Here is a 25402-nt window from a genome sequence, read left to right on the forward strand (position 1 = left end):
ATTAACATCCACACACAAACGATGCCGCTGAACTGCAACACGAACTACTGACTGCAACGTGTTCAGTTGGATATTTGCACATGAATGTACGATGGATTCTCAAAGTTCATCCAATGTGCGTGGCTTTTGTCGATAAACGGCGTCCTTTAGTGTTCTCCACAGGTAAAAATTTAGAGGAGTTAGGTCTGGGGAACGTGGCGGATACTCCACAGCACCTCTACGGCCTATCCATCTTCCTGGTAGATTTTCGTCGAGATATGCCCTAACACGATTTTGGTAGTGGGCTGGGGCACCATCTTGTTGAAAGTGAACTCTTCCGTCTCCGTACAAGTCTCGGATGACAGGTAAAATGTATGTCTGAAGCTTCTGAAGGTACACCTCACCGCTGACTGTGCTATCAAAGAAGAATGGCGCAATCAAGCCCCGGTAAGACAACCCACACCACACATTTACTCCTGACAAAGTCACGGCTTTGTCTACATGGACGTTCGGATTTTCGGCGGCCCGGTAGATGTAATTGTGGCGATTTACTGTACTATTGAGTTTGAACTGTGCGTCATCAGACCACACAATCATCTCTGCAAACTCTTCGTCGTTGCGCACCATGTTTGTAAACCACTCGCAGTACTCTATTCTACGATCTAGGTCGTCCTCGTTCATTGCGTGTAGTAATCGTGGGATGTAGCACTTCCACTTTGCTGTCTTCAAAATTCTCCGAACACTTGAGCGACTCATTCCAGTTTCACGGGCACACTGTCTCGCAGACTCCTGTGGTGAGCGAGACAATTGTTGTCACACACAAGGGGAGTTAGCTGGACTTGTTACTGTTACAGGTCGTCCAGATCGTTGTTTGTGTACATCTTTAACACAGCCTTCGGCTTCAAATTTGTCTCGAATGCGACGAATCGTTAAACGTGTCGGTGGCTCTGTTTGTTACTCATTTCGCCATTGCCGTTGAACCTCATTAATGTTTTCGTACTTAAAATACCACTTCAGAACTGACTTCCTTTCATCGAATGTAAGCCCTGCCCAGCCATGTTTACTCGAGTAACTAGGTGCAACTAAGAACAAAACACTGACTATTTGGCGACTGTCATCTGACAAAATAAAACCAATACAACGCTTGTTTGGCGATTGCCGGAACTATTACACTACCAAAGATGAGACAACTCCGTCAATTAGTTTGCCTAGTTATGGACTTTTAAACAGCGGATACATTTTTTGGACGCCTCTGTATATTGAACGGCCCTCGTATTATTATTACATTAAAATATTTTATGGTAGTTAAAAAGCTTATGATTACAATATTGTTGTTGTTGTGGTCTTCACTCCTGAGACTGGTTTGGTGCAGCTCTCCATGCTACTCTATCCTGTGCAAGCTTCGTCATCTCCCAGTACCTACTTTAGCCTACATCCTTCTGGATCTGCTTAGTGTATTCATCTCTTGGTCTCCCTCTACGATTTTTACCCTCCACGCTGCCCTCCAGTACTAAATTGGTGATCCCTTGATGCCTCAGAGCATGTCCTAGCCGGCCGGTGTGGCCGTGCGGTTCTAAGCGCTTCAGACTGGAACCGCGTGACCGCTACGGTCGCAGGTTCGAATCCTGCCTTCGTCATGGATGTGTGTGATGTCCTTAGGTTAGTTAGGTTTAAGTAGTTCTAAGTTCTAGGGGACTCATGACCTCAGAAGTAAGTCCCAAAGTGCTCAGAGCCATTTGAACCATTTTTGAACATGTCCTACCAACCAATCCCTTCTTCTAGTCAAGTTGTGCCACAAACTCCTCTTCTCTCCAATTCTATTCAATACCTCCTGATTAGTTATGTGATCTACCCATCTAATCTTCAGCATTCTTCTGTAGCACCACATTTCGAAAGCTTCTATTCTCTTCTTGTCCAAACTAGTTATCGTCCACGTTTCACTTCCATACATGGCTACACTCCATACAAATACTTTCAGAAGCGACTTCCTGACGCTTAAATCAGTACTCGATGTTAACAAATTTCTCTTCTTCAGAAACGCTTTCCTTGCCATTGCCAGTCTACATTTTATATCCTCTCTACTTCGACCATCATTAGTTATTTTACTCCCCAAATAGCAAAACTCCTTTAGTACTTTAAGCGTCTCACTCCCTAATCTAATTCCCGCAGCATCACCCGACTTAATTCGACTACATTCCATTATCCTCGTTTTGCTGTTGTTGATGTTCATCTTATATCGTCCTTTCAAGACACTGTCCATTCCGTTCAGTTGCTCTTCCACGCCCTTTTCTGTCTCTGACAGAATTACAATGTCATCGGCGAACCTCAAAGTTTTTATTTCTTCTCCATGGATTTTAATACCTACTCCGAAATTTTCTTTTGTTTCCTTTACTGCTTGCTCAATACACAGATTGAATAGCATCGGGGAGAGGCTACAACCCTTCCCAACCACTGCTTCCCTTTCATGTCCCTCGACTCTTATAACTGCCATCTGGTTTCTGTACAAATTGTAAATAGCCTTTCGGTCCCTGTATTTTACCCCTGCCACCTTCAGAATTTGAAAGAGAGTATTCCACTCAACATTGTCAAAAGCTTTTTCTAAGTCTACAAATGCTAGAAACGTAGGTTTGCCTTTCCTTAATCTTTCTTCTAAGATAAGGCGTAAGGTCAGTATTGCCTCACGTGTTCCAACATTTCTACGGAATCCAAACTGATCTTCCCCGAGGTCGGCTTCTCCCAGTTTTTTCCATTCGTCTGTAAAGAATACGCATTAGTATTTTGCAGCTGTGACTTATTAAACTGATAGTTCGGTAATTTTCACATCTGTCAACACCTGCTCTCTTTGGCATTTGAATTATTATATTCTTCTTGAAGTCTGAGGGAATTAACATATTTTATATAATTTAATTTTGTAATTGTTGAAGCCGTACGTATCCGTGGCACGTTAAAAGTGACGGGGAGATGGCAAGTTACATTTGGAAGGAGGGATGAGGGGAGGAGATAGAGACAGTAACGAAGTGTGATCCCTCTCAGAACCGAGTCCTAGATCCATCCGTGAGAGTAGGTGACATGGTACCGGACTATCACGAGAGCTTGCCGGGGGGATGCGCGCCTCGTCTAAGCAGAACAGGCAGCAGTCTGTGGCAGATCTGACGACACTTTACAGTGCTGTTGTAGACAGGAGCGATTCGGCCCACACCCGTTCAGCGTTCACTTCTGAACATTGGGCCCCGAAGTAGACGTCCCCTCTGTGTTCCCATATTGATCCAGCGACATCGGCAGTTACAATCGTAGTATTGCTTCTTTTGCTTAACAATGCATAATTGAGGTTTTCGTTGAATCGCCCTCTTGTGCGTGTTGTCGGCAGGCTCGCGACGCGAAGACGCGGCAGCTGCAGACAGAGGGGGTTGTCCGCGCCGGCTGCCAGCCGCCACACGGGATGACACGACAGCTGGCCGCAGCGTCACCTCGCGTGACGTCACGCGGCAGCCAGCGCCCAGCTGCCGGTGTGCATAGGCGCGCAGGGCACGGCTAATTTCGGCAGCCGCTGAGTCGCCGCGGTATTCCTGGGCGCACGCGCTCTCGAAGGCTCCACCGCGGCCCTATAAGAACGCGGACACACCCCACGGTCTGGCAGTAATTTCGACGCGCTTTAACGACAGGCAACTGCAGAGGTAAGTTTCGCCTGGCTAGTAGCGCTCCGCCAGGAAGAAACTGGCTGACACTTAGGATTACCGAAGGCATCAAGAGATGTATCTGCGGTCAGAGTGTCGTGATCGTACACGGCGGTTACTATTTAGCAGACGATGTAATGCATCTGTTCGTTGTATTATCTTGGAGCGGTGCTTTCACTGAATTTTTTGCAGCTGTAGCAGCCAACTTGCTGTTCGTGACTGCTGTATGTTTTATGAAAAGCAGTAAGCCCGTACTATAGTTTAGCTGGCAGTAAACGTGTGCCTCGGTGGGTTACTCGTTAAGCACTAGATTTCTAAACCAAATATCTAGGGGGTTGAATGGTGCATTTGTGCACGGATTTTGTTATTTCATTTATCGCATCTTTCAACTCAACAACGTGAAAAATGCTAAGCTGCAGCTTACACAGGGGCCGTATTGAGGTCAACCAGGGCGCAGGCACAAGAGGAAACGCAAAAACTGAGGGAAAGAAAGAAAGAAAGACAGCCGGTTCAAGAATTAGCCAAGGTGGGGGGGGGGGGGGGGGGGGGGGGAGGGTACGTAAATTCTCACAATCCTCGTGTTCCAACCTTTTGCCTATGTCTCTGTCATAGACTCTACCAGAACAGGCCTTTCCTTTGGCCCGCGGCTGTAAACGCACGCTATAGTCACAGTAACATTTCTACAGTGTCATTTCGCCCAAACAGCATCATGGAAAGAAACTACTGTCACCGAGCAAATTAGTGTGTCAACAGTGTGCTCGGTTCGCACAGTTGCAGTCTACACAGCGCGCTGAAGGACAGCAATGGACTTCTGGCAAGTGTTTCGGTACGGTATCGTAGGATTTCGTAGGTCGGTGAGCGAGTGCAGAAACCAATGTTACTTGACCGGATGCTTTTGATGCTTTCTTAACTCTACCGATCGAGGATTGGAGGGATACGCGACAGTGGAGGAAGAAAGCAAAAAAAGCTGGATGGGATATAAAATTCTGCTGCAGCCAGGTTCTGGTTCGTATGACCCGCGGTGTAATTAAAAAAATAATTCAAGAATAATTTTTCTACGACTGATTAATTTTGTTATAGGGGGAATCTTCCTCTTTTTTTCCTTGCCGTTTTCTACGTCTCTCCGTGTGATCGGCATTGTTATACTATATTTTGCAATTTTAGTGACAGTTGGTGGCCGCATGGCATTCCTGACACCACTGCTACTCCTGGTAAGGAATCTGTGACCCATCTGTTTACGTACAGAGTAAATCTCATGTCCAAATGTTTGCGAAGTATGTATATGCAGTGAGACGTGCGTACTAGACCGGTATTCACCTAGCTGGCTTATTGGAAACCTCTTAACAATCACATCCAGTCTGGTCGGTTCGCCTCCCCTAATCCGGAAGCGGTGCGTTAATTCTTTCGGCCATCTAGCTAATATATTATGGAAGGAATAATGCTTTGTTTTTATTAAACGTACATACCTACTTACAAAATTATAAAATTTGTTTATCTGTGTAGAAAAAATTACAGAATGGTAGTTTCTCTTTGGAGTGTGGAGGGGGGGGGGGGGGGGGACTGACTGCAGTTTTGGCAGTTCTTCCAGGGGCGAAGGATCACCTCATTACGGTTCTGAACGTGTGTAACGTATTGTGTATACATGGACGGAAAACCCCATCATTCTTCAATTATATTATTGACAGTATTGACAGTTAATTAACGGATTTTCGTAGAATATTTTGGAGCAACCGCCCACAGCAATCTTAAGTGGAACAAAAATATGAAACTAGCTGTAAGAGCAGCTGAATCCAGGCTGAGATTCATTGAAAAAATCATAAGGAAATGTAATTCACGGGTTCTTATACACATATTAAAAGAAGTTGTGCATCACCTCGGTTCCGAGAGTTCCGGAACCCGTACAGGAAATTGGAACTGAGATCGACATAAATATCATTTCCACCCTTTTTATTGCTCATGAAAACCACACATTGCATGTTGAACCACCGTACAGCGAGACCTTCAGAGGTGGTGGGTTCCAGATTACTGTACACACCGGTACCTCTAATACCCAGTAGCACGTCCTCTTGCATTGATGCATGCCTGTATTCGTCGTGGCATACTAACCACAAGTTCAGGAAGGCATTGTTGGTCCAGATTATCCCACTCCTCAACGGCGATTCGGCGTAGATCCCTCAGCCCTTTGCAATCTATCCCAGGCATGTTAGATAGGGTTCATGTATGGAGAACGTGCTGGCCACTCTAGTCGAGCGATGTCGTTATCCTGAAGGAAATCATTCACAAGATGTGCACGATTGGGGCGCGAATTGTCGTCCATGAAGACGAATGCGTCGCCAATATGCTGTTGATATGGTTGCACTATCGGTCGGAGGATGGCATTCACGTATCGTACAGCCGTTACGGCGCCTTTCATCACCACCAGCGGCGTACGTCGGTCCCACATAACGCCACCCCAAAACAGCACCCGCTGGACAGTGTGTCTAAGGCGTACAGCCTGACCGAGTTGCCTCCAAACACGTCGCCGACGATTGTCTGGTTGAAGGCATATGCGAAACTCATCGGTGAAGAGAACGTGATGCCAATCCTGAGCGGTCCATTCGGCATGTTGTTGGTTCCATCTGTACCGCGTTACATGGTGTCGTGGTTGCAAAGATGGACCTCAACATGGACGTCGGGAGTGAAGTTGCACATCATGCAGCCTATTGCGCACAGTTTGAGTCGAAGACGACGGCCTGTGGCTGCACGAAAAGCATTATTCAACATGTTGGCGTTGGTGCCAGTGTTCCTCCGAGCCATAATCCTTAGGTAGCTGTCATCCACTGCAGTAGTAGCCCTTGGGCTGCCTGAGCGAGGCATGTCATCGACAATTCCTGTCTTTCTGTATCTCCTCCATGTCCGAACAACATCGCTTTGGTTCACTCCGAGATGCCTGGACACTTCTCTTGTGTAGAGCCCTTCCTGACACAAAGTAACAATGCGGACACGATCGAACCGCGGTATTGACCATCTAGGCATGGTTGAACTACAGACAACACGAGCCGTGTACCTCCTTCCTGGTGGAATGACTGGAACTGATCGGCTGTGGTACCCCCTCCGCCTATTAGGCGCTGCTCATGCGGGTTTAGTGACATCTCTGAACAGTCAAAGGGACTGTGTCTGTGATACAATATCCACAGTCAACATCTATCTTCAGGAGTTCTGGAAACTGGGGTGATGCAAAACTTATTTTGATGTGTGTAGAAAGCACGAGAGCATTTCACAAATGCTCATCATGTTACAGTTGCAGAAGCTACAAGAGAGGCGTTGTGCATCAAGGCGAAGTATACTGTTAATATTCTGAGCGTGTACATTCCAAGAGTTGGGCAACACATTATTTCCTCCAAAACACAGCGCATTGGCTAATATGTGATAAACCTCTGCGGAATGGGTAGAGGACTCCAATAGAAGCAAAAATGTTCAGATACAGAGGTGGTCAGTTTTCATTATTTTCTTAATTAGCCTACAGACACTATTTTTCTTGTTGTTACATGTTTGCCTCGTTTCAATTTCTTTTCAAGTTTCCAACTTGGTTCTGCAGGTATTTTTTCTTTGAAAATGTTTCTTTATAAGTGTTAAGTCAGAGTCTACTTACTAGTAAATAAACAACTCCTGTTAGTACTGAGACGGGGGACATGATCTGACGTATGGACATGCGCAAACTGCACTGTGTCTGAAGCCAGACGTTTGTATGCTGAAAGATATCATAATTGACAGTTACCGATCAATGGTCATGTCATTGTGGAAGACCAAATAGTGTTGGAACACCTATTTTAGAAGGTCGAGTACTTCATCACAGTGAAGACAATACTGGCAGCAGTACAAGAGAAACTGCAGAAACTGAGAATGTGAGTTACGTGACTGTGTGTAAAACGTAACGAGAGCAAATCCCTTATCCGTGCCGCCTTCAGAGTGTGCAAGGTCTTGCTGAAACAGATTTTCAATCAAGAAAAGACTTTTCCTATCTACCGTACTATTCAATGATGAAGCAAAGTTTACCAGGAATGGAGTACAGAATTTTCACAGTACTGATTGATGGACGGATGAGAATCCTTTCGCAGATTTGGAAACAAGACATCAATAACAGTTTAACGTTGCTGTGTGGACTGGCACTACTGAAGACAAGTTAACTGGAACACTGACTGGAGCATCTTGTAGCGAATTTTTAATGAAACATCTAAATATTTTACCGTAAGACCTTCCACTACAATTCCTCCAGAACACGATGGGGCACCACCTCATTTTGCTCTTCAGGCAAGAACAGTTTTAAATCAGCATTGCCCAAATAACTGGACATGTCGTGGGGCAGCAACATATTATCATTCTCGATCACCTCATGTCAGTAAATTGGATTTTTATTTTTGGGGGCATTTGAAAGACGTAGAGTATTCAACAGTTATTGCGAATATTGACATTCTTCGCCAGCATGTTCAAGAAGAATTTCAGTAGATGCAGCAGACATCTGGATTATGGGAGTGAGTAAGACAGTCCATGATGCGGCGTCTAGAAGCTTGTTGTAGAGCTGATGGAAGACATTTTGAGCATTTCATTTAGCTTTCAGAAAACAATATTTGAAAAGAAAAAATACCTGTAGAGTCAAGCAAAAAATTGCCAGTAACTAAGGAAATAAAAAATTACCCATATGTGCATATACATGGAATAATTTTGTTTCTTTTTAAGTCCTCTATTCATTCCTTAGCGATTTATACATATTTTAAAACCCCGTATGCCTCTCGAAGTAATCACAACGAGGAAGTTAGAGGATTTATTATATATAACACGGAGATTTACGACATTCTTTTTTCCACGCATCATTCGCGAATCACAAAATGGAATTGGGCGTGGGGGGAGAGGGGGTGGGGGGTGGGGGGAGAGAGCGGAAGTACCTCCCGCCACTCACCGTTAGATGAATTTCTGGCTATAAACCTATGCAGTTAATGTGAACTTCACTGGCAAAATTTCAGAGGTTGTTCAGCGATATCTTCAGAATATTTCGGTGCGGGGGACCCAGTCTGGCGATTCGTAAGGGAGTGATAATGTAACTAATATTTATTCGGTTAGTTAACCCAGTTACCTCTGTGTCTATAAAAATATATTCATTCCCTTCCAGACCGAGTGTTGCGACATGCCACAAACGTCAGTAAGGTGGGACGGGCACGGAATGATCCCTTTTCTCGTAGACGCCTATGAATAGATGCCAAAGTATTGTGATGTGGTGTTCTTCCTCTGTAACTTACGAAACAATAAGTGACAGAAGTACTTATTTAGAGCCGGCCACGGTGACCGAGCGGTTCTAGGCGCTTCAGTCCGGAACGGCGCGACTGCTACGGTCGCAGGTTCGAATCATGCGTCGGGCATGGATGTGTGTGATGTCCTTAGGTTTAAGTAGTCCTAAGTTCTAGGGGACTGATGACCTCAGATGTTAAGTCCCATAGTGCCTCAGAGCCATTTGAACTTATTTAGATACGTAAAGGCAAGAAACGTTACTGTTTTTGCAGAGCTATGAGCGGTTATTTAGTTATTTTCCAGAGAGTTACAGCAACGAGATATAATTTTGGTTAATAGAGCGTTACGTTTTCCAATGTGTGGCTGATGTATTTAAACAAACAGTGTAAAAATCACTTTCAGTTTAATGTCTATCTAGTTTAATTAGGAAGATAGAAACGTTCAAAGTTTTTGGGGTGGATGCAACATGCTGTGCATAATTGACTGTGTTGGAATGGATGTTCCGGTGGCGGAACGTTCATTTAAGTAAGGGGTTCAAATGATCTGATCCCCCTTTTCTCTCTAGAGTTCATTTTATACACGATTCTTATGCAGTGCCACTGACGTGTTGCTGTTCAGTGCCAACTGCTGGAGAGTTTTTGCACTCGTTTTTGGGTTCGATAAAACCCCATGTCATTTCAGGCATGTGTGTCGATTTTTTACCTCTCTACCTAAGTTATTCCGCCAACTAGAGCATTTTCAAATGTTAACGGACTTTTGTGTCTCCCTGTATAGTGTAGAATCTACATCTACATTCATACTCCGCAAGCCACCTGACGGTGTGTGGCGGAGGGTACTTGAGTCGGTTTCTCCCTTCTATTCCAGTCTCCTATTGTTCGTGGAAAGAAGGATTTCGGTATCGATCTGTGTGGGCTCTAATCTCTCTGATTTTATCCTCATGGTCTCTTCGCGAGATATATGTAGGAGGGAGCAATATACTGCTTGACTCCCCGGTGAAGTATGTTCTCGAAACTTCAACAAAAGCCCGTACCGAGCTACTGAGCGTCTCTCTTGCAGAGTCTTCCACTGGAGTTTATCTATCATCTTCGTAACGCTTTCTCGATTACGAAATGATCCTGTAACGAAGCGCGCTGCTCTCCGTTGGATCTTCTCTATCTCTTCTATGAACCCTATCTGGTACAGACCCCACGCTGGTGAGCAGTATTCAAGCAGTTGGCGAACAAGTGTACTGTAACCTACTTCCTTTGTTTTCGAATTGCATTTCCTTAGGATTCTTCCAATGAATCTCAGTCTGGCATCTGCTTTAGGGACGATCAACTTTATATGATCATTCCATTTTAAATCACTCTTAATGCGTACTCCCAGATAATTTATGGAATTACCTGCTTCCAGTTGTTGACCTGCTATATTGTAGCTAAATGATAAGGGATCTTTCTTTCTATGTATTCGCAGCACATTACACTTGTCTACACGGAGATTCAATTGTCATTCCCTGCACCATGCTTTAATTCGCTGCAGATCGCCCTGTATTTCAGTACAATTTTCCATTGTTACAGCCTCTCGACATAACACAGCATCATCTGCAAAAAGCCTCAGTGAACTTCCGATGTCATCCACAAGGTCATTTATGTGTATTGTGAATAGCAACGGTCCTACGACACTCCCCTGCGGCACACCTGATATCACTCTTACTTCGGAAGACTTCTATCCATTGAGAATGACATGCTGCGTTCTGTTATCTAGGAACTCTTCAATCCAATCACACAATTGGTCTGATAGTCCATACGCTCTTACTTTGGGGAACTGTATCGAACGCCTTGCGGAAGTCAAGAAACACGGCATCTACCTGGGAATCCGTGTCTATGGCCCTCAGAGTCTTGTGGACGAATAGCGCGAGCTGGGTTTCACACGATCGTCTTTTTCGTAACCCATGCTGATTCCTACAGAGTAGATTTCTAGTCTGCAGAAAAGTCATTACACTCGAACATAACACGTGTTCCAAAATTCCACAACTGATCGACGTTAGAGATATAGTTCTGCACATCTGTTCGATGTCCCTTCTTGAAAACGGGGATGACCTGCGCCGTTTTCCAATACTTTCTTACGCTACGCTCTTCTAGAGACCTACGGTACACCGCTGCAAGAAGGGGGGCAAGTTCCTTCGCGTACTCTGTGTAAAATCGAACTGGTATCCCATCAGGTCCAGCGGCCTTTCCTCTTTTGAGCGATTTTAATTGTTTCTCTATCCCTCTGTCGTCTATTTCGATGTCTACCATTTTGTTATCTGTACGATAATCTAGAGAAGGAACTACAGTGGAGTCTTCCTCTGTGAAACAGCTTTGGAAAAAGACATTTAGTATTTCGGCCTTTAGTCTGTCATCCTCTGTTTCAGTGCCATTTTGGTCACAGAGTGTCCGGACGTTTTGTCGAGTATGAGTCGAGCGCACTGTTTTAGAGCATTATTATTGTTTGTACTAGCGTGTTCAATTAGTCCTGTGCTTGACTGATGTCTGGTGCGCCAGCAGATGTCCGTGGTACCGCTGCTGTGGCGCGATTGGTGGGACGACTGGGAGCCTCGCACGGGGCGCCTGCTGGACCAGCACTTCGGCCTGGGGCTGTCCAGGGATGAGCTGCTGTCTGGACTGGGCGTGCGCAGCCCGCTGCTCAGGCCCACGGGCTACCTCAGGCCCTGGCGATCGCTCGCCAGGCAAGACTCTGGGACATCGGCCATCGCCGTCGACAAGGATCGCTTCCAGGTACGTGACAGCACTACATCTACATACATACTCCGCAATCCACCATACGGTGCGTGGCACCACAACTAGCATCTTCTCTCCCTGTTCCACTCCCACACAGAACGAGGGAAAAATGACTGCCTATATGCCTCTGTACGAGCCCTAATCTCTCTTATCTTATCTTTGTGGTCTTTCCGCGAAATGTAAGTTGGCGGCAGTAAAATTGTACTGCAGTCAGCCTCAAATGCTGGTTCTCTAAATTTCTTCAGTAGCGATTCACGAAAAGAACGCCTCCTTTCCTCTAGACTCCCACCCGAGTTCAAAAAAATGGTTCAAATGGCTCTGAGCAATATGCGACTTAACTTCTGAGGTCATCAGTCGCCTGTAACTTAGAACTAATTAAACCTAACTAACCTAAGGACATTACACACATCCATGCCCGAGGCAGGATTCGAACCTGCGACCGTAGCGGTCGCTTGGTTCCAGACTGTAGCGCCTAGAACCGCAAGGCCACTCCGGCCGGCTCCCACCCAAGTTCCTGAAGCATTTCCGTAACACTCGCGTGATGTTCAAATCTACCAGTAACAAATCTAGCAGCCCGCCTCTGAATTGCTTCTATGTCCTCCCTCAATCCGACCTGACAGGGATCACAAACGTTCGAGCAGTACTCAATAATAGGTCGTATTAGTGTTTTATAAGCGGTCTCCTTTACAGATGAACCACATCTTCCCAAAATTCTACCAATGAACCGAAGACGACTATCCGCCTTCCCCACAACTGCCATTACATTCTTGTCCCACTTCATATCGCTCTGCAATGTTACGCTCAAATATTTAATCGACGTGACTGTGTCAAGCGCTACACTACTAATGGAGTATTCAGACATTACGGGATTCTTTTTCCTATTCATCTGCATTAATTTACATTTATCTATATTTAGAGTTAGCTGCCATTCCTTACACCAATCACAAATCCTGTCCAAGTCATATTGTATCCTCCTACAGTCACTCAACGACGACACCTTCCCGACACCACAGCACCATCAGCAAACAGCCACACATCTCTATCCACCCTATCCAAAAGATCATTTATGTAGATAGAAAACAACAGCGGACCTACCACACTTCCCTGGGGCATTCAAGATGATACCCTCACCTCCGATGAACTCTCACCATCGAGGACAACGTACTGGGTTCTATTACTTAGGAAGTCTTCGAGCCACTCACATACTTGGGAACCAATCCCAGATGCTCGTACCTTAGTTAGGAGTCTGCAGTGGGACACCGAGTCAAACGCTTTCCGGAAGTCAAGGAATATGGCATCCATCTGATACCCTTCATCCACAGCTCGCAAGATGTCATGTCAAAAAAGGGCGAGTTGCGTTTCGCAGGAACGATGCTTTCTAAAGCCGTGCTGATGCATGGACAGCAACTTCTCTGTCTTAAGGAAATTCATTATATTCGAACTGAGAATATGTTCGAGAATCCTGCAACAAACCGATGTTAAGGATATTGGTCTGTAATTTTGAGGATCTGTCCTTCTACCCTTCTTATATACAGGCGTCACCTGCGCTTTTTTCCAGTCGCTCGGGACTTTACATTGGGCAAGAGATTCGCGATAAATGCAAGCTAAGTAAGGAGCCAATGCAGTAGAGTACTCTCTGTAAAACCGAATTGGAATCCCATCAGGACCTGGCGATTCATTTATTTTCAACCCATCCAGCTGCTTCACAACCCCAGGGATGTCTATCACTATGTCCTCCATACGGGAATCTGTACGAGACTCAAACGGCGGTATGTTTGTACGATCCTCCCCCGTGAAAGATTTCTCAAATGCTAAATTTAAAATTTCAGCTTTCGTTTTGCTGTCTTCCGTTGCCAGGCCAGACTGATCAGTGAATGACTAGACACTGGCCAAACCAGTTTGAGGCATGCAGCACAATTTGTCGGTCATTATGAGGGTGGGAGGGGGATGGCTTTGACGTCGGGCCCACTGCACACACATTACGATTAATCAGATCTAAACGTTGCTGAGAGGAAAGTGCCAACATGTCACCTTGGCTGTCACAGGTGAGAGGGAGCGACTGATCGGGCCGTTTCCCTTCTCCTCTTCTCACTTCTTACGAGACACCGACACTATACGAGTGCTGATCGAGAGAGAATAGTTGAGCCAATTGGCTTGGGCTGGAGGTCCAGCCATATCACCACCCAAAACTGGGGGCCTCCTTATTTAGTCAGAAGATTAGCCTTCATCCGAACAATACTGGGACCCAATGGGACCAGTATCAGTTCTGACAAATCGTAAAATCCATAAGGCTTATTAGAGGAGGAACGTCAAAGCTACCTGTAAACTGAACTCTCAGTGCCGTGCATTGTTAAGGCTTCTACTGATAGTGTGGCTCTTCCATACAAAATTACCACATATGACGCTACTGTCAAAGACATGGGAGTGCAAAAGGTTGCGATGGTTCTGCAGTTCACATAGGGTGTCACAGGTGGACACATGCTCTTTAGGTACACATCACAGAGTTCTAGTTAACACTCATCTCAAGTCTTCATGCGATGACCCTTGTCACAGTAGGCAGCATGTGGTCTCTGGATCGTTGACCAATCACCTTTGCCACTTTGTTGATCGCTACGAAGAGTACGCTAGATGGCTGTTAACGAGTCAGCTAACTGTTTAGAAGGCCAAGACATTTTTTTAATTGAATTCGACTGGAAAAGTGAATGAAACCAAAATACCGTGGCGACTTTTTACGCATGAGTGAGACAGGTCCACAAAAGAAATTTTTCAGTACTGTGTGGCAGAATATACGTCTATATACAATGGGGTGACAAAACTTAGGAGATACCTCCTAATATCGCGTTGGACTTACTTTTGCCCAACATAGTGCAGCAACTCGATGTGGCATGGCCTCAACAAGTCGTCGGAAGTCCCCTGCAGAAATATTGAGCCATGCTGCCTCTACAGCCATCCATAATTACGAAAGCACTGCCAGTGCAGGATTTTATGCACAAACTTACCTCTCGCTTGTCCCACAAATGTGGGGTTTACGTCAGGTGATCTGGGTGGCTAAATCATTCATTCGAACTGTCCAGAGTGTTCTTCAAACGAATCGTGAACAACTGTGGACTGATGACATGGTGCATTGTCACCCATAAAAATTCCATCACTGTTTGGCTGCAAATGTTTTCCCAATTGCCAAACAATATCATTTCCAGTCAATGATCAGTTCAGTTGGACCAGAGGATCCAGTTATACCATGTAAACACACCTCACACCATTATGGAGCCGCCACAAGCTTGCACAGTGCGTTATTGACAACTTGGTCCATAGGTTCATGAAATGTGCACCACACTCGAACCGTACTATCAGCTCTTTCCAACTGAAATCGTCACTCATCTGACCATGCCACGGTTTTCCAGTCGTCTAGGGTCCAACTAATGTGGTCACGAGCCCAGGAGAGGTGCTGCAGGTGACATCGTGCTGTTAGCAAAGACACTTGCGTTAGTCTTTTGCTGCCATAGATCATTAACACCAAATTTCGGCGCACCGTCCTAACGAATGTGGTCATTGTATGTCCCAAATTGATTTCTACGGTTATTTCACACAATGTTGCTTGTCTGTTAGCACTGACAACTCTAGCCACTACTCTCAGTCGTTAACTGAAGGGCAACGGCCACTGCATTGTTCTTGGTGAGAGAGGTAATGCCTGAAATTTGTTTTTCTCGGCACGATCTTGACACTGTGTATCTGGGAGTACTGAATTCCCTAACGATTTCCGAAATAGAATGTCCCGTGTGTCTAGTTCCAGTTACCATTTCAGGTTCAGAGTCTGTTAATTCTCCTCGTGCATCCACAATCAAGTTGGAAACCTTTTCACATAGATCGCCCGAGTATAAATGACAGCTCCACCAATGCACTGCCCTTTTATACTGTGTGTACACGATACCATCATCTGTGTACGTGCATATCACTATCCCAAGACATTTGTTGCCTCAGTGTACATTAATCTGTGTTGTTGGCAGCTGATGCGCCCACCCTCTATCAATGCCAGATGTGGTCTCCCTTTTTGGGTTTCTCCATCATAGCAGGGCTTTTGTTCTTCCTCTCTCAATGACCCAGAAGCCAGTAAAATCCACTCTTCCTTATAAGGTGATGTGATCCGTCTCTTTCTGTGGTCTCAAATCTACCAGTGGAAGATAATGAAACATAGTTACCTTAGAAGCTAGTATCACATATCTCATCATGTTGCAAGCACTGTGAATGCAAGCCATTGCCCACAATACTGCGTCTTAAAGACGTTTGCCCTGATACAGTTAGTTTCTTTGCTTTTGCTGACATACATGGCTAATTAGCCATGAAAGTTACAACGCTAGAATTTGTTCAACCCTGTACTGACTTGGATGAGTTGGTCCGAATATTGTGCACTGTGTAGGCTAGTCGGCTGATTAAGTAATTGGCTCCCAATCTTGGTTGGTCAGGACAGCCTGACCTCCTGACAAAGTCGACCAGTTCAACTTTGCTCTGTTGATTTGCACCTCTTTAGTGGCGATACTTTACAAGAATGCCCGTATGCAGTGAGGTCTCCCTCTCACTCAAGGCAGCATGTGGGACTCACCACCACACCCCTGTATTGCGACATTTGCACACTTTCATAGCTTTTGTCCATTCTCATTTGTCTCAGATGAGTTGATGAATACGGCTTTGTATGAGACTGGTGATAAAAGAGCAGCGATTGCAGCAATTTAATACTAGTCAACCTCGTAGTACCACAACAGAAATGAGGCATGCAATGCTCTTCTAGAGATATGTTGTAAAAAGGAGACTTATATTGACTTTATCTGATTTGAAAAAGAAAGTGGGAAACATGAGATGTTCATAAAAATAGAAATACGAAAAAGTAACAAGTCTACTTACAAAGCAACCTCTTTCAAAAGCTCACTTCAAGGCATGCATCTACAGAAATGACAGAAGATACAAGAGTACTTGAGATTGATATGCCAAAAGAAATGAGTGCTTTAGTCAATTTGCAATATTTTTGGCATGACAGCAAGTTAACTTGAAGATGAAACTACATCATCAATTCACCAACAAAAAATCTGAAGTTTATTATAGCTCCTTTCAGTTTATGTACGGAAGGTGAAGAAAAATTATACCTATGATGATACAGGACTGTGTGAACAATTGGGACATAATCATTTGCCACTATAGTTGCATCACTGTCTGCCCACTATGTTTCCTTGAATGTGTTTTAATCAGACTCCTCCTCCCATTTAACCCTTCAAGCCCCAACAACATGAAAATAAATATAATTTTAAAATTTTTCACAAAAGTAACCATTATCATAGTAAGCAATGAATAAAAGAAGAAACTGGAAAAAAGTAAATTCTCAGTCGTTTTAAGGAGGTTGTTTTGCTTGGGATAAAATTTTAATTTTATTGCAAAATTAACTTTTGTTCTCAAAGTAAGAAACAAATACAAGACGAAATTAGCAAAAAGTAAACAATAAATTGTTTTAAGGATGTGGCTTTACTTTTAAACCACTAGGACATACAGTTTTCAGCACCTATCATTTCATGTAATGCAATCTCACATCTTGAAACTTCCATGGACTTATAATACGTAAGACAAATTATAGTCCTAAACAACAAGCAAAAATGGGCCTAAATTTAATAAATTTTTATATTGAAACTACATACTGGCACCACTCATAAAAGCAGTAGCAGAAATTCAACTTTACATTACGAGGTGCATTCAAGTTCTAAGGCCTCCGATTTTTTTTTCTAATTAACTACTCACCCGAAATCGATGAAACTGGCGTTACTTCTCGACGTAATCGCCCTGCAGACGTACACATTTTTCACAACGCTGACGCCATGATTCCATGGCAGTGGCGAAGGCTTCTTTAGGAGTCTGTTTTGACCACTGGAAAATCGCTGAGGCAATAGCAGCACGGCTGGTGAATGTGCGGCCACGGAGAGTGTCTTTCATTGTTGGAAAAAGCCAAAAGTCACTAGGAGCCAGGTCAGGTGAGTAGGGAGCATGAGGAATCACTTCAAAGTTGTTATCACGAAGAAACAGTTGCGGAACGTTAGCTCGATGTGCCGGTGCGTTGTCTTGGTGAAACAGCACACGCGCAGCCCTTCCCGGACGTTTTTGTTGCAGTGCAGGAAGGAATTTGTTCTTCAAAACATTTTCGTAGGATGCACCTGTTACCGTAGTGCCCTTTGGTACGCAATGGGTAAGGATTACGCCCTCGCTGTCCCAGAACATGGACGCCATCATTTTTTCAGCACTGGTGGTTACCCGAAATTTTTTTGGTGGCGGTGAATCTGTGCGCTTCCATTGAGCTGACTGGCGCTTTGTTTCTGGATTGAAAAATGGCATCCACGTCTCATCCATTGTCACAACCGACGAAAAGAAAGTCCCATTCATGCTGTCGTTGCGCGTCAACATTGCTCGGCAACATGCCACACGGGCAGCCATGTGGTCGCCCGTCAGCATTCCTGGCACCCACCTGGATGACACTTTTTGCATTTTCAGGTCGTCATGCAGGATTGTGTGCACAGAACCCACAGAAATGCCAACTCTGGAGGCAATCTGTTCAACAGTCATTCGGCGATCCCCCAAAACAATTCTCTCCACTTTCTCGATCATGTCGTCAGACCGGCTTGTGCGAGCCCGAGGTTGTTTCGGTTTGTTGTCACATGATGTACTTCCTTCATTAAACTGTCGCACCAACGAACGCACTTTCGACACATCCATAACTCCATCACCACATGTCTCCTTCAACTGTCGATGAATTTCAATTGGTTTCACACCACGCAAATTCAGAAAACGAATGATTGCACGCTGTTCAAGTAAGGAAAACGTCGCCATTTTAAGTATTTAAAACAGTTCTCATTCTCGCCGCTGGCGGTAAAAATACATCTGCCGTACGGTGCTCCCATCTCTGGGACGTATTGACAATGAATGCGGCCTCATTTTAAAACAATGCACATGTTTCTCTCTCTTTCCAGTCTGGAGAAAAAAAATCGGAGGCCTTAGAACTTGAATGCACCTCGTATAATAACTTTAGATGTACTAACTTTCTCTGTCAATGATCTCCTCAAGAAATAAATAAAAAAAAAAGAAAAAAATGTCACAATCTCCTACAGTCATTTAGCACAATTTCTGCACAGACTGTTGCTTTGTACACTATAAATGATTGCTTCAATGGAGTACATTCATTCATAGAAGTACCTCAGTGGACCACTAGATGTCTCTTTCTTGCAACATTACCAGTGGTTTCACGCTAAAGGCACTGGTACTTAAAACAGAAAAATAAAAAAGTATGGTGGTTTCAGGCAGAAATAGCTGGTACTCAAAGTCTTAATATGAGTTTTGAATAATCTCAATGCATCACTATGAGTGGTAAGTCTGAGGTCTGAGGAGAATGTGGGAAAAATTCTGTGGTTGAATGGTTGACAGGTGAGCCTGGATGTGCAGCAGTTCACTCCCAATGAAATCACAGTCAAGACGGTGGGCAATGCAGTCATCGTCGAGGGCAAGCATGAGGAGCGACCCGACGAGCATGGCTTTGTCTCCCGGCACTTTGTGCGCCGATATCTGCTGCCGAAGGACGTCGAGGTTGACGCTGTTGTCTCTAACCTGTCCTCGGACGGCGTCCTCACTGTCACAGCCCCCAAGAAGGTACTGTCTTCTCAATGTTTTCACTGTTTGCATCTTTAACATATAGCTTTATCATGACACTTGTACTTGGACACTCATGTGTTTCCTTTTTTCCTCCATGCTACTCTTCAGAGCTTTCCTCTGTCCTCCTCATTTCCAAATGTTGGAAGTTATTGCTTCAACACCAACAAAAATATTGCTTCCATTCCTAACTTTATCATTTCTGTCATCTCATATCAGTGCTTTCATTAAACTGTGTTAAAATTTAACATTGAGTGTTAAAGCTACTATTACTGATCAGGTGGCTCAAACCCGGATTTTCACACACAAAAATACCTGCCTTTTGGCTTCTTCACACCACTAATAATCTTGGATATACTACTTTCTACCACACTAATAACAACTGACAGAGTCAACTTTTACACAAAGCAATGTGAAACACAACAATATAGCAGTTGCGACAAGCAACGTAACAGTCATTCTCAAACTGAACCCAAACCATACACTAAATCAGCAACAATGCTGCTGGCTTTCATTCTGTATGTTCAAATAACATATCTTTCTTTGTGTTGAGAACAAGTCTGCTGAGAAACCCTAATCAAAAACATTGAGTCTAAAAACTACTTGCACTGTGGGTAAATGTGGCATAGCGCAAGCTATGGAAAAGTGTATTCTGTCAGATCATCTAACTACATTAATGCGGTATTGGTCTTCACTGTGAAGAAAAATGATCTGATAATTATGCTGCACTTTTTGAGAGATCAAAACTGTGTATCAGACTGAAACTCCACCTTGAACTTTTCCATTATGTGAAATACTCTTACCAGTTAAGTTATTCATACATGCTTTGCGGCACACATCACAGCTTATATCTGTCAACATCTTGTCATACTTCCAAATTTCTCAGAAGCTCTGCTGCACAACTTGCTGGTTTTACACTACTGATTGTAAGAATATAGGTTTGAGTACAGCTCCAACACTCAGTTTTAATGTCAGGTAGTTTTGCAACAGCACAGAAGTGAGAGATTCATTTCATTATGTTACACATCATTCCACAGCAATCATTAATTCTCAGATTCTTATGCATGTGTTTCCGGGCATCACATGGATGTTGTTAATCCCATATGTGGAAGTTAACATGTATTAAGTGTTTCTGAAAGAAGAAATCTGGTCTTGTTGGGGAATACAATATTTTTCGCAGGCAGTGTTCCTGACAGTTTGGTTCAACACATAATGTGGACAGCAGTATTATTGTGGTTTGCCCTTCGGTAGTGGCTTCTGTATGATTTGCACTTTGTATGCTGCATTTTAAGATCAGGTACAGTGATTTTACACATACAAAATTTCACAAGCCTGTGGATTGTATTTTCTCGGATTGTACACGAACTTTTAACAGCTGTCCTACAGCTGTTCATTAGAAACATGCAAGTCTGTTCCACATTTTTACATGTATTTTAAATGTTCAGGAAGCATCTGTGCCATACTTTTAACCAGTCTGCTTTTGGTGCTGACATCTAATGTGTATAACGAAACTTCCTGTGAATCACAGTGGCAAAAAGTAACTTCAAATATCAGAGTACCACTTGGGCTTTCTGCTATACATTTGTCATCTCTGTAATTTACATGTCCTAACAGAACTTACTCAGTGTAGCTTACATGTCTGAACTGAACTTACTCAGTTTAAGAGAAACAAACATAGAGGAGACAACCTTTGTATACCTCTGAGTTATCTGTGTAGGTTGCTGCCTGTATATTTATTACCTTCAAACCTAAAAACCACTGAAATGTGAGTTGGACTGTCTGCATTTACCTACCATCAAACACATACTTTTAAAACTACGTCTCCATAGATATTCCACATGCCACTGTAGGGCCTACTGTAGAGGGTATATTGTGTACCAGAATAAGTTTGCCCCTTCCCTTTTCCAATTGCAAATGGTACCAGTGCATAAATCTCTCTTTTAAATGTATAGTAAGGGTAAGCCTTGTGACCACTGTACGAGATATACACTGAAGTGCCAGAGAAACTGGTATAGGCATGCATATTCAAATACAGAGATATGTAAACAGGCAGAATACGGTGCTGTGATCGGCAATGCCTATATAAGATGACAAGTGTCTGGCGCAACTGGGAGATCAATTACTGCTGTTACAATGGCAGGTTATCAAGATATGAGTGAGTTTGAAAGTGGTGTTATAGTAAGCACATGAGTGATGGGACACAGCATCTCCGAGCTAGCCATGAAGTGGGGATTTTCCCAGTCAAGAGTGTACTGTGAATATCAGGAAGCCGAAAAAACATCAGATCTCCATCATCGCTGTGTTCAGAAAAAGATCCCGCAAGAACGGGACCTATGGCGACTGAAGAGAATCATTCAGCATGACAGAAGTGCAACCCTTCTGCAAATTGCAGTAGATTTCTATGCTGGGACATCAATAAGTGTCAGTGCGCAAACTATTCAACAAAACACCATCGATATGGGCTTTCGGAGCCAAGGGCCCACTTGTGTACCCTTGGCGACTGCACGACACAAAGCTTTACACCTCACCTGGGCCCATCAACACCAACATTGGACTGTTGATGACTGGAAACATGATGCCCGGTTGGACCAGTCTCATTTAAAATTGTATCGAGCAGATGGACATGTACGGGCATGGAGACAACCCCATGAATCCATGGACCCTGCATGTCAGTAGGGAAATGTTCGAACTGGTACAGGGTCTGTAATGGTGTGGGGCATGTGCTATTGGTTGGGACCCCCAATATGTCTAGATATGACTCTCACAGTGACTCGTATGTGACCATCCTGTCTGATCACCTGCATCCATTCATGTCCATTGTGCATTCTGACAGACTTGGGCAACTCCAGCAGGACAATTTGGCACCTTGCGCATCCAGAATTTCTGCAAAGTGGCTCTTCTGAGTTTATCATTTCTGGACTGTAAGAATGTCCGCGATACACATTACCTTTCCTGTAGCATTTGCTGCTGAAATTCATTGAACATTTCTTTGACACTTTCACACATTACACAGACCACTATGACAATATGCAGGTCTTCAGTGAATATTTTACAACTTTTCTGCAGATCCAACTTATTTTATTTTATTTTTTGGCATTTGGTACATTCACTCTCTTATTATCTAAGGGATACATCTGATGATCAGAAAAAGAAAATGTGTAAAGATGTCATAACAACACACTATGGTAATTGGCAACAAATACAGATCTTTTAGATCATTTGGGAGGGGAAATGTGAAGAATAGTAAAAGTAAACTAATATGTTCTGCAATGGTATTTTGGTGTAATCATCATAACTGCTGTGATCTGAGGTTTACTCACTCTGCATATCAGGCTAGGCAGTGATCGTTAGCTGATCTGTTGACAGAGTATAATGCTGGTAGAGGCACAAGTGTTTTGGAGCATTCTGTTAAGTGCATATAGTTGAACATTGGGCTCCGCAGCAGACTATTGTAACGTCCTGTGCACACTTTGAGGCTCTTTAATGGGTACAAGAGTGAGGAACAGATGCAGTCTGTGGACAGAGAATTCATATATTACTTTATTCTACATCTAATACAAATACTAGAAGTAACACACAACTGTTTGCTGTAGTTGCAGTGTCAGTTGCTAACAGTAGATGTGAAAGTTGACATATAGGTTTATGATTCCGTCACTCTTCAATACAATGACTAGTCTGTAGATGATGAGTCTTGACTGCTATAAAAGTCTGTAAATATAATGAAATTGCATACTCACAAAATGGGCTCTGTGCATCAATGTTTAGTTTAGGTGGACCCACTGATGGAGCTCTGGAGAGGGGATGCTTGCATCTCATTGGCAGTGGCATAACCGTTCATGGCAGCATCCTCATGCCATGGTGGCAGCTGCAGCGGCATGACTGGCAGCGTACGTTTTAAAGTGCATCTGACTTGATGGCGGCTGATATTGCACTGACATCAATTACCATTTCACTGGGTATAGAAGCAGCAAGACTGATCAGTGAAAAACTGTTGCCTAGCTAGATGAATAATTTTTCTTGTTACATTAGATCAATGGTTGTCTGGATACACCTCATACAGGTGAACAGTTGTTCGAAACATGCACCAGCACAGGACGGTGGGGGCAGCATTATGCTACGAGGGGCATTTGTCTTACCTTCCATTGAGCCAGTAGTAATAATCATAGGGAGCAGCTGTGGACTACGTGAAAATTATTGAAGGCCACTTGTTTCTCTTCATGCTTGATGTCTTCCCTGACAATGATGGGGCACTTGATATGAGTGGTCGAAATGGCAAACTTCTCCCTGTGAATTGGCATATTTGTAGTGTCAATAGCTCAAAACAGTGCTCTAGTGGTGTGTGGAGCCTCTTGCCCTATCCCGCCTGCAGCAAATTATGCAACTTTCTGCCACATTGTTGATCACATGCATTCATAGATGTGTGTGGTCATTTTCTGTTCCATTCTCTCACATCAATTAATGGGTACAGCTTTAGAAGAAACTGATTATAAAGACTGCAGAGACACAATTAATTGAAGGATGAAAAAGATACAAGTGTCTCTGGATCATTTGAGCCCTCAGTTTTACTACAGAGGCATATAGTGTGAGACCTGTACACGTCTGTTAAAGTTGTATCAGAAAATTGAGGAAAATTTGAGGAAAAAATGAGAATTTTATACACATATGAAAACAACAAAATATGTACAGTGAAAAACATTTAACATGAAAATGACTAACAAAAGATAATGGGTAAGAGGTTTCAAAAAATACTGTGTAATTCCATGCATTTTGTTTCTTTCAACTTGAAACAAAAGTCACGCATACAAAAATCTATCACTCCACTGATGAACAAATATAATTGCTTTCTGCAGTCAGAACATTATCCAGATTTAGACTGAACAAAGTAAACAATAGTAGCCACTGCTGGTAGTGAACACTGATCTTTGGTAACTATCATTATCAAAATACTTCAGTATGTTTTTTAATTTGCTGATTAGTCTGTCAAAGACAGTAAGCTGTGTGCTGAAGTCAGTGATTTTGTGTAAAAATGATTTTGTGTAAAAATGATTTTATCTTCTTTTATTTTTCAACATTTTTTAAATTTATTCTTTATGTACAATGACATGTTACAGACGGCTGTGGCAGCAGGCGAACGTGTGGTGCCTGTGATCCAGACTGGAGTGCCCGCTGTGAAGAGTGCAGCGCCTGCCTCCCCAGAGCCAACTACAATTGAAATCAAGGAGGAGAAGTAGGGCTACACTTATCTGCAGATGAACTCCTTTATAAGCTTTCTTGCCATTTCTACCAATGTAACAATTGTATAACAGTGATCTCTCTCTCTCTCTCTCTCTCTTTTTCATACATGTATTGAAGCATTTTTAAGTAAAACTAAATAATTTTGACTTAATCATGCCCTTCTTTCCATGAACTCGTCAACAATGGTGAAATAAATATAGACCACTGAAGATTGTGATGTCACATAAAAATAGACGAATTTCCTGAAATATTTCAAACGTTTGTAGGTTATGGATAACTTACATCTTCAGGATCAGTTGCCAGATAATAACATTGATGAGGCAAAAAATTTAAATCAGTATTTCCCTTTCAGACAATTTTTCTATTTAAAATATATGTTTTGGTTGCCTCATGGCTTCCTCTTGCAATGTTCTTTGTTGAAATACTTTACATCTGACTTCAGTTACAACATTCACCTTACACACATGTCGCAATATTTACATAGCAAAAATAAGTTCAACTGACTTGTGTTTTCAGTTTAAGAAGGTAAAAGACATATTTCAGTGTAATAGCTTTGTTGTACAACAGCTGAAGTGCTGTTACTGATAAAAGTATAGACCCTGTCCCTTCTTAAATATTACACAAGGGCTGAAAGACATCTACACTGCATTAAACTATTGTACTTTTTTATAGTCACTGTCAATACGTGTTGCTACTGGCCATTAGATACTTTGTGAAGTTTACACAGAGAAAAAAGCATACGTGAAATTTGTATAGAGAAAACTATTATTTTACTGCAGCACAAAGGAGAACAACCAAACTATAAATTGTCAGTCTTAAAGC

The 25402-nt window shown here is 43.3% G+C and overlaps 1 protein-coding gene across 2 annotated transcripts; it reads left to right on the forward strand.

Annotated features, from left to right (window-relative positions):
* The first annotated feature begins 3515 nt into the window (after positions 1–3515).
* On the forward strand, positions 3516–24731 carry LOC124615836 (protein lethal(2)essential for life-like). Of its 2 annotated transcripts, none has more exons than XM_047143986.1 (4): positions 3516–3653; positions 11441–11671; positions 19124–19345; positions 24457–24731. In XM_047143986.1, exons 2-4 carry the CDS (start codon positions 11441–11443, stop codon positions 24574–24576), a joined length of 573 nt encoding a protein of 190 aa, XP_046999942.1. In that variant the 5' UTR covers positions 3516–3653; the 3' UTR covers positions 24577–24731. The 2 variants fall into 2 exon arrangements, with proteins under 2 accessions (XP_046999942.1, XP_046999944.1); XM_047143988.1 differs by lacking the exon at positions 3516–3653 and adding an exon at positions 11221–11228 and having other exon boundaries at positions 11438–11671.
* The last annotated feature ends 671 nt before the right edge of the window (positions 24732–25402 follow it).

This window comes from Schistocerca americana, chromosome 5 (genome assembly GCF_021461395.2).
Source record: "Schistocerca americana isolate TAMUIC-IGC-003095 chromosome 5, iqSchAmer2.1, whole genome shotgun sequence".
NCBI classification, from domain to species: domain Eukaryota; kingdom Metazoa; phylum Arthropoda; class Insecta; order Orthoptera; family Acrididae; genus Schistocerca; species Schistocerca americana.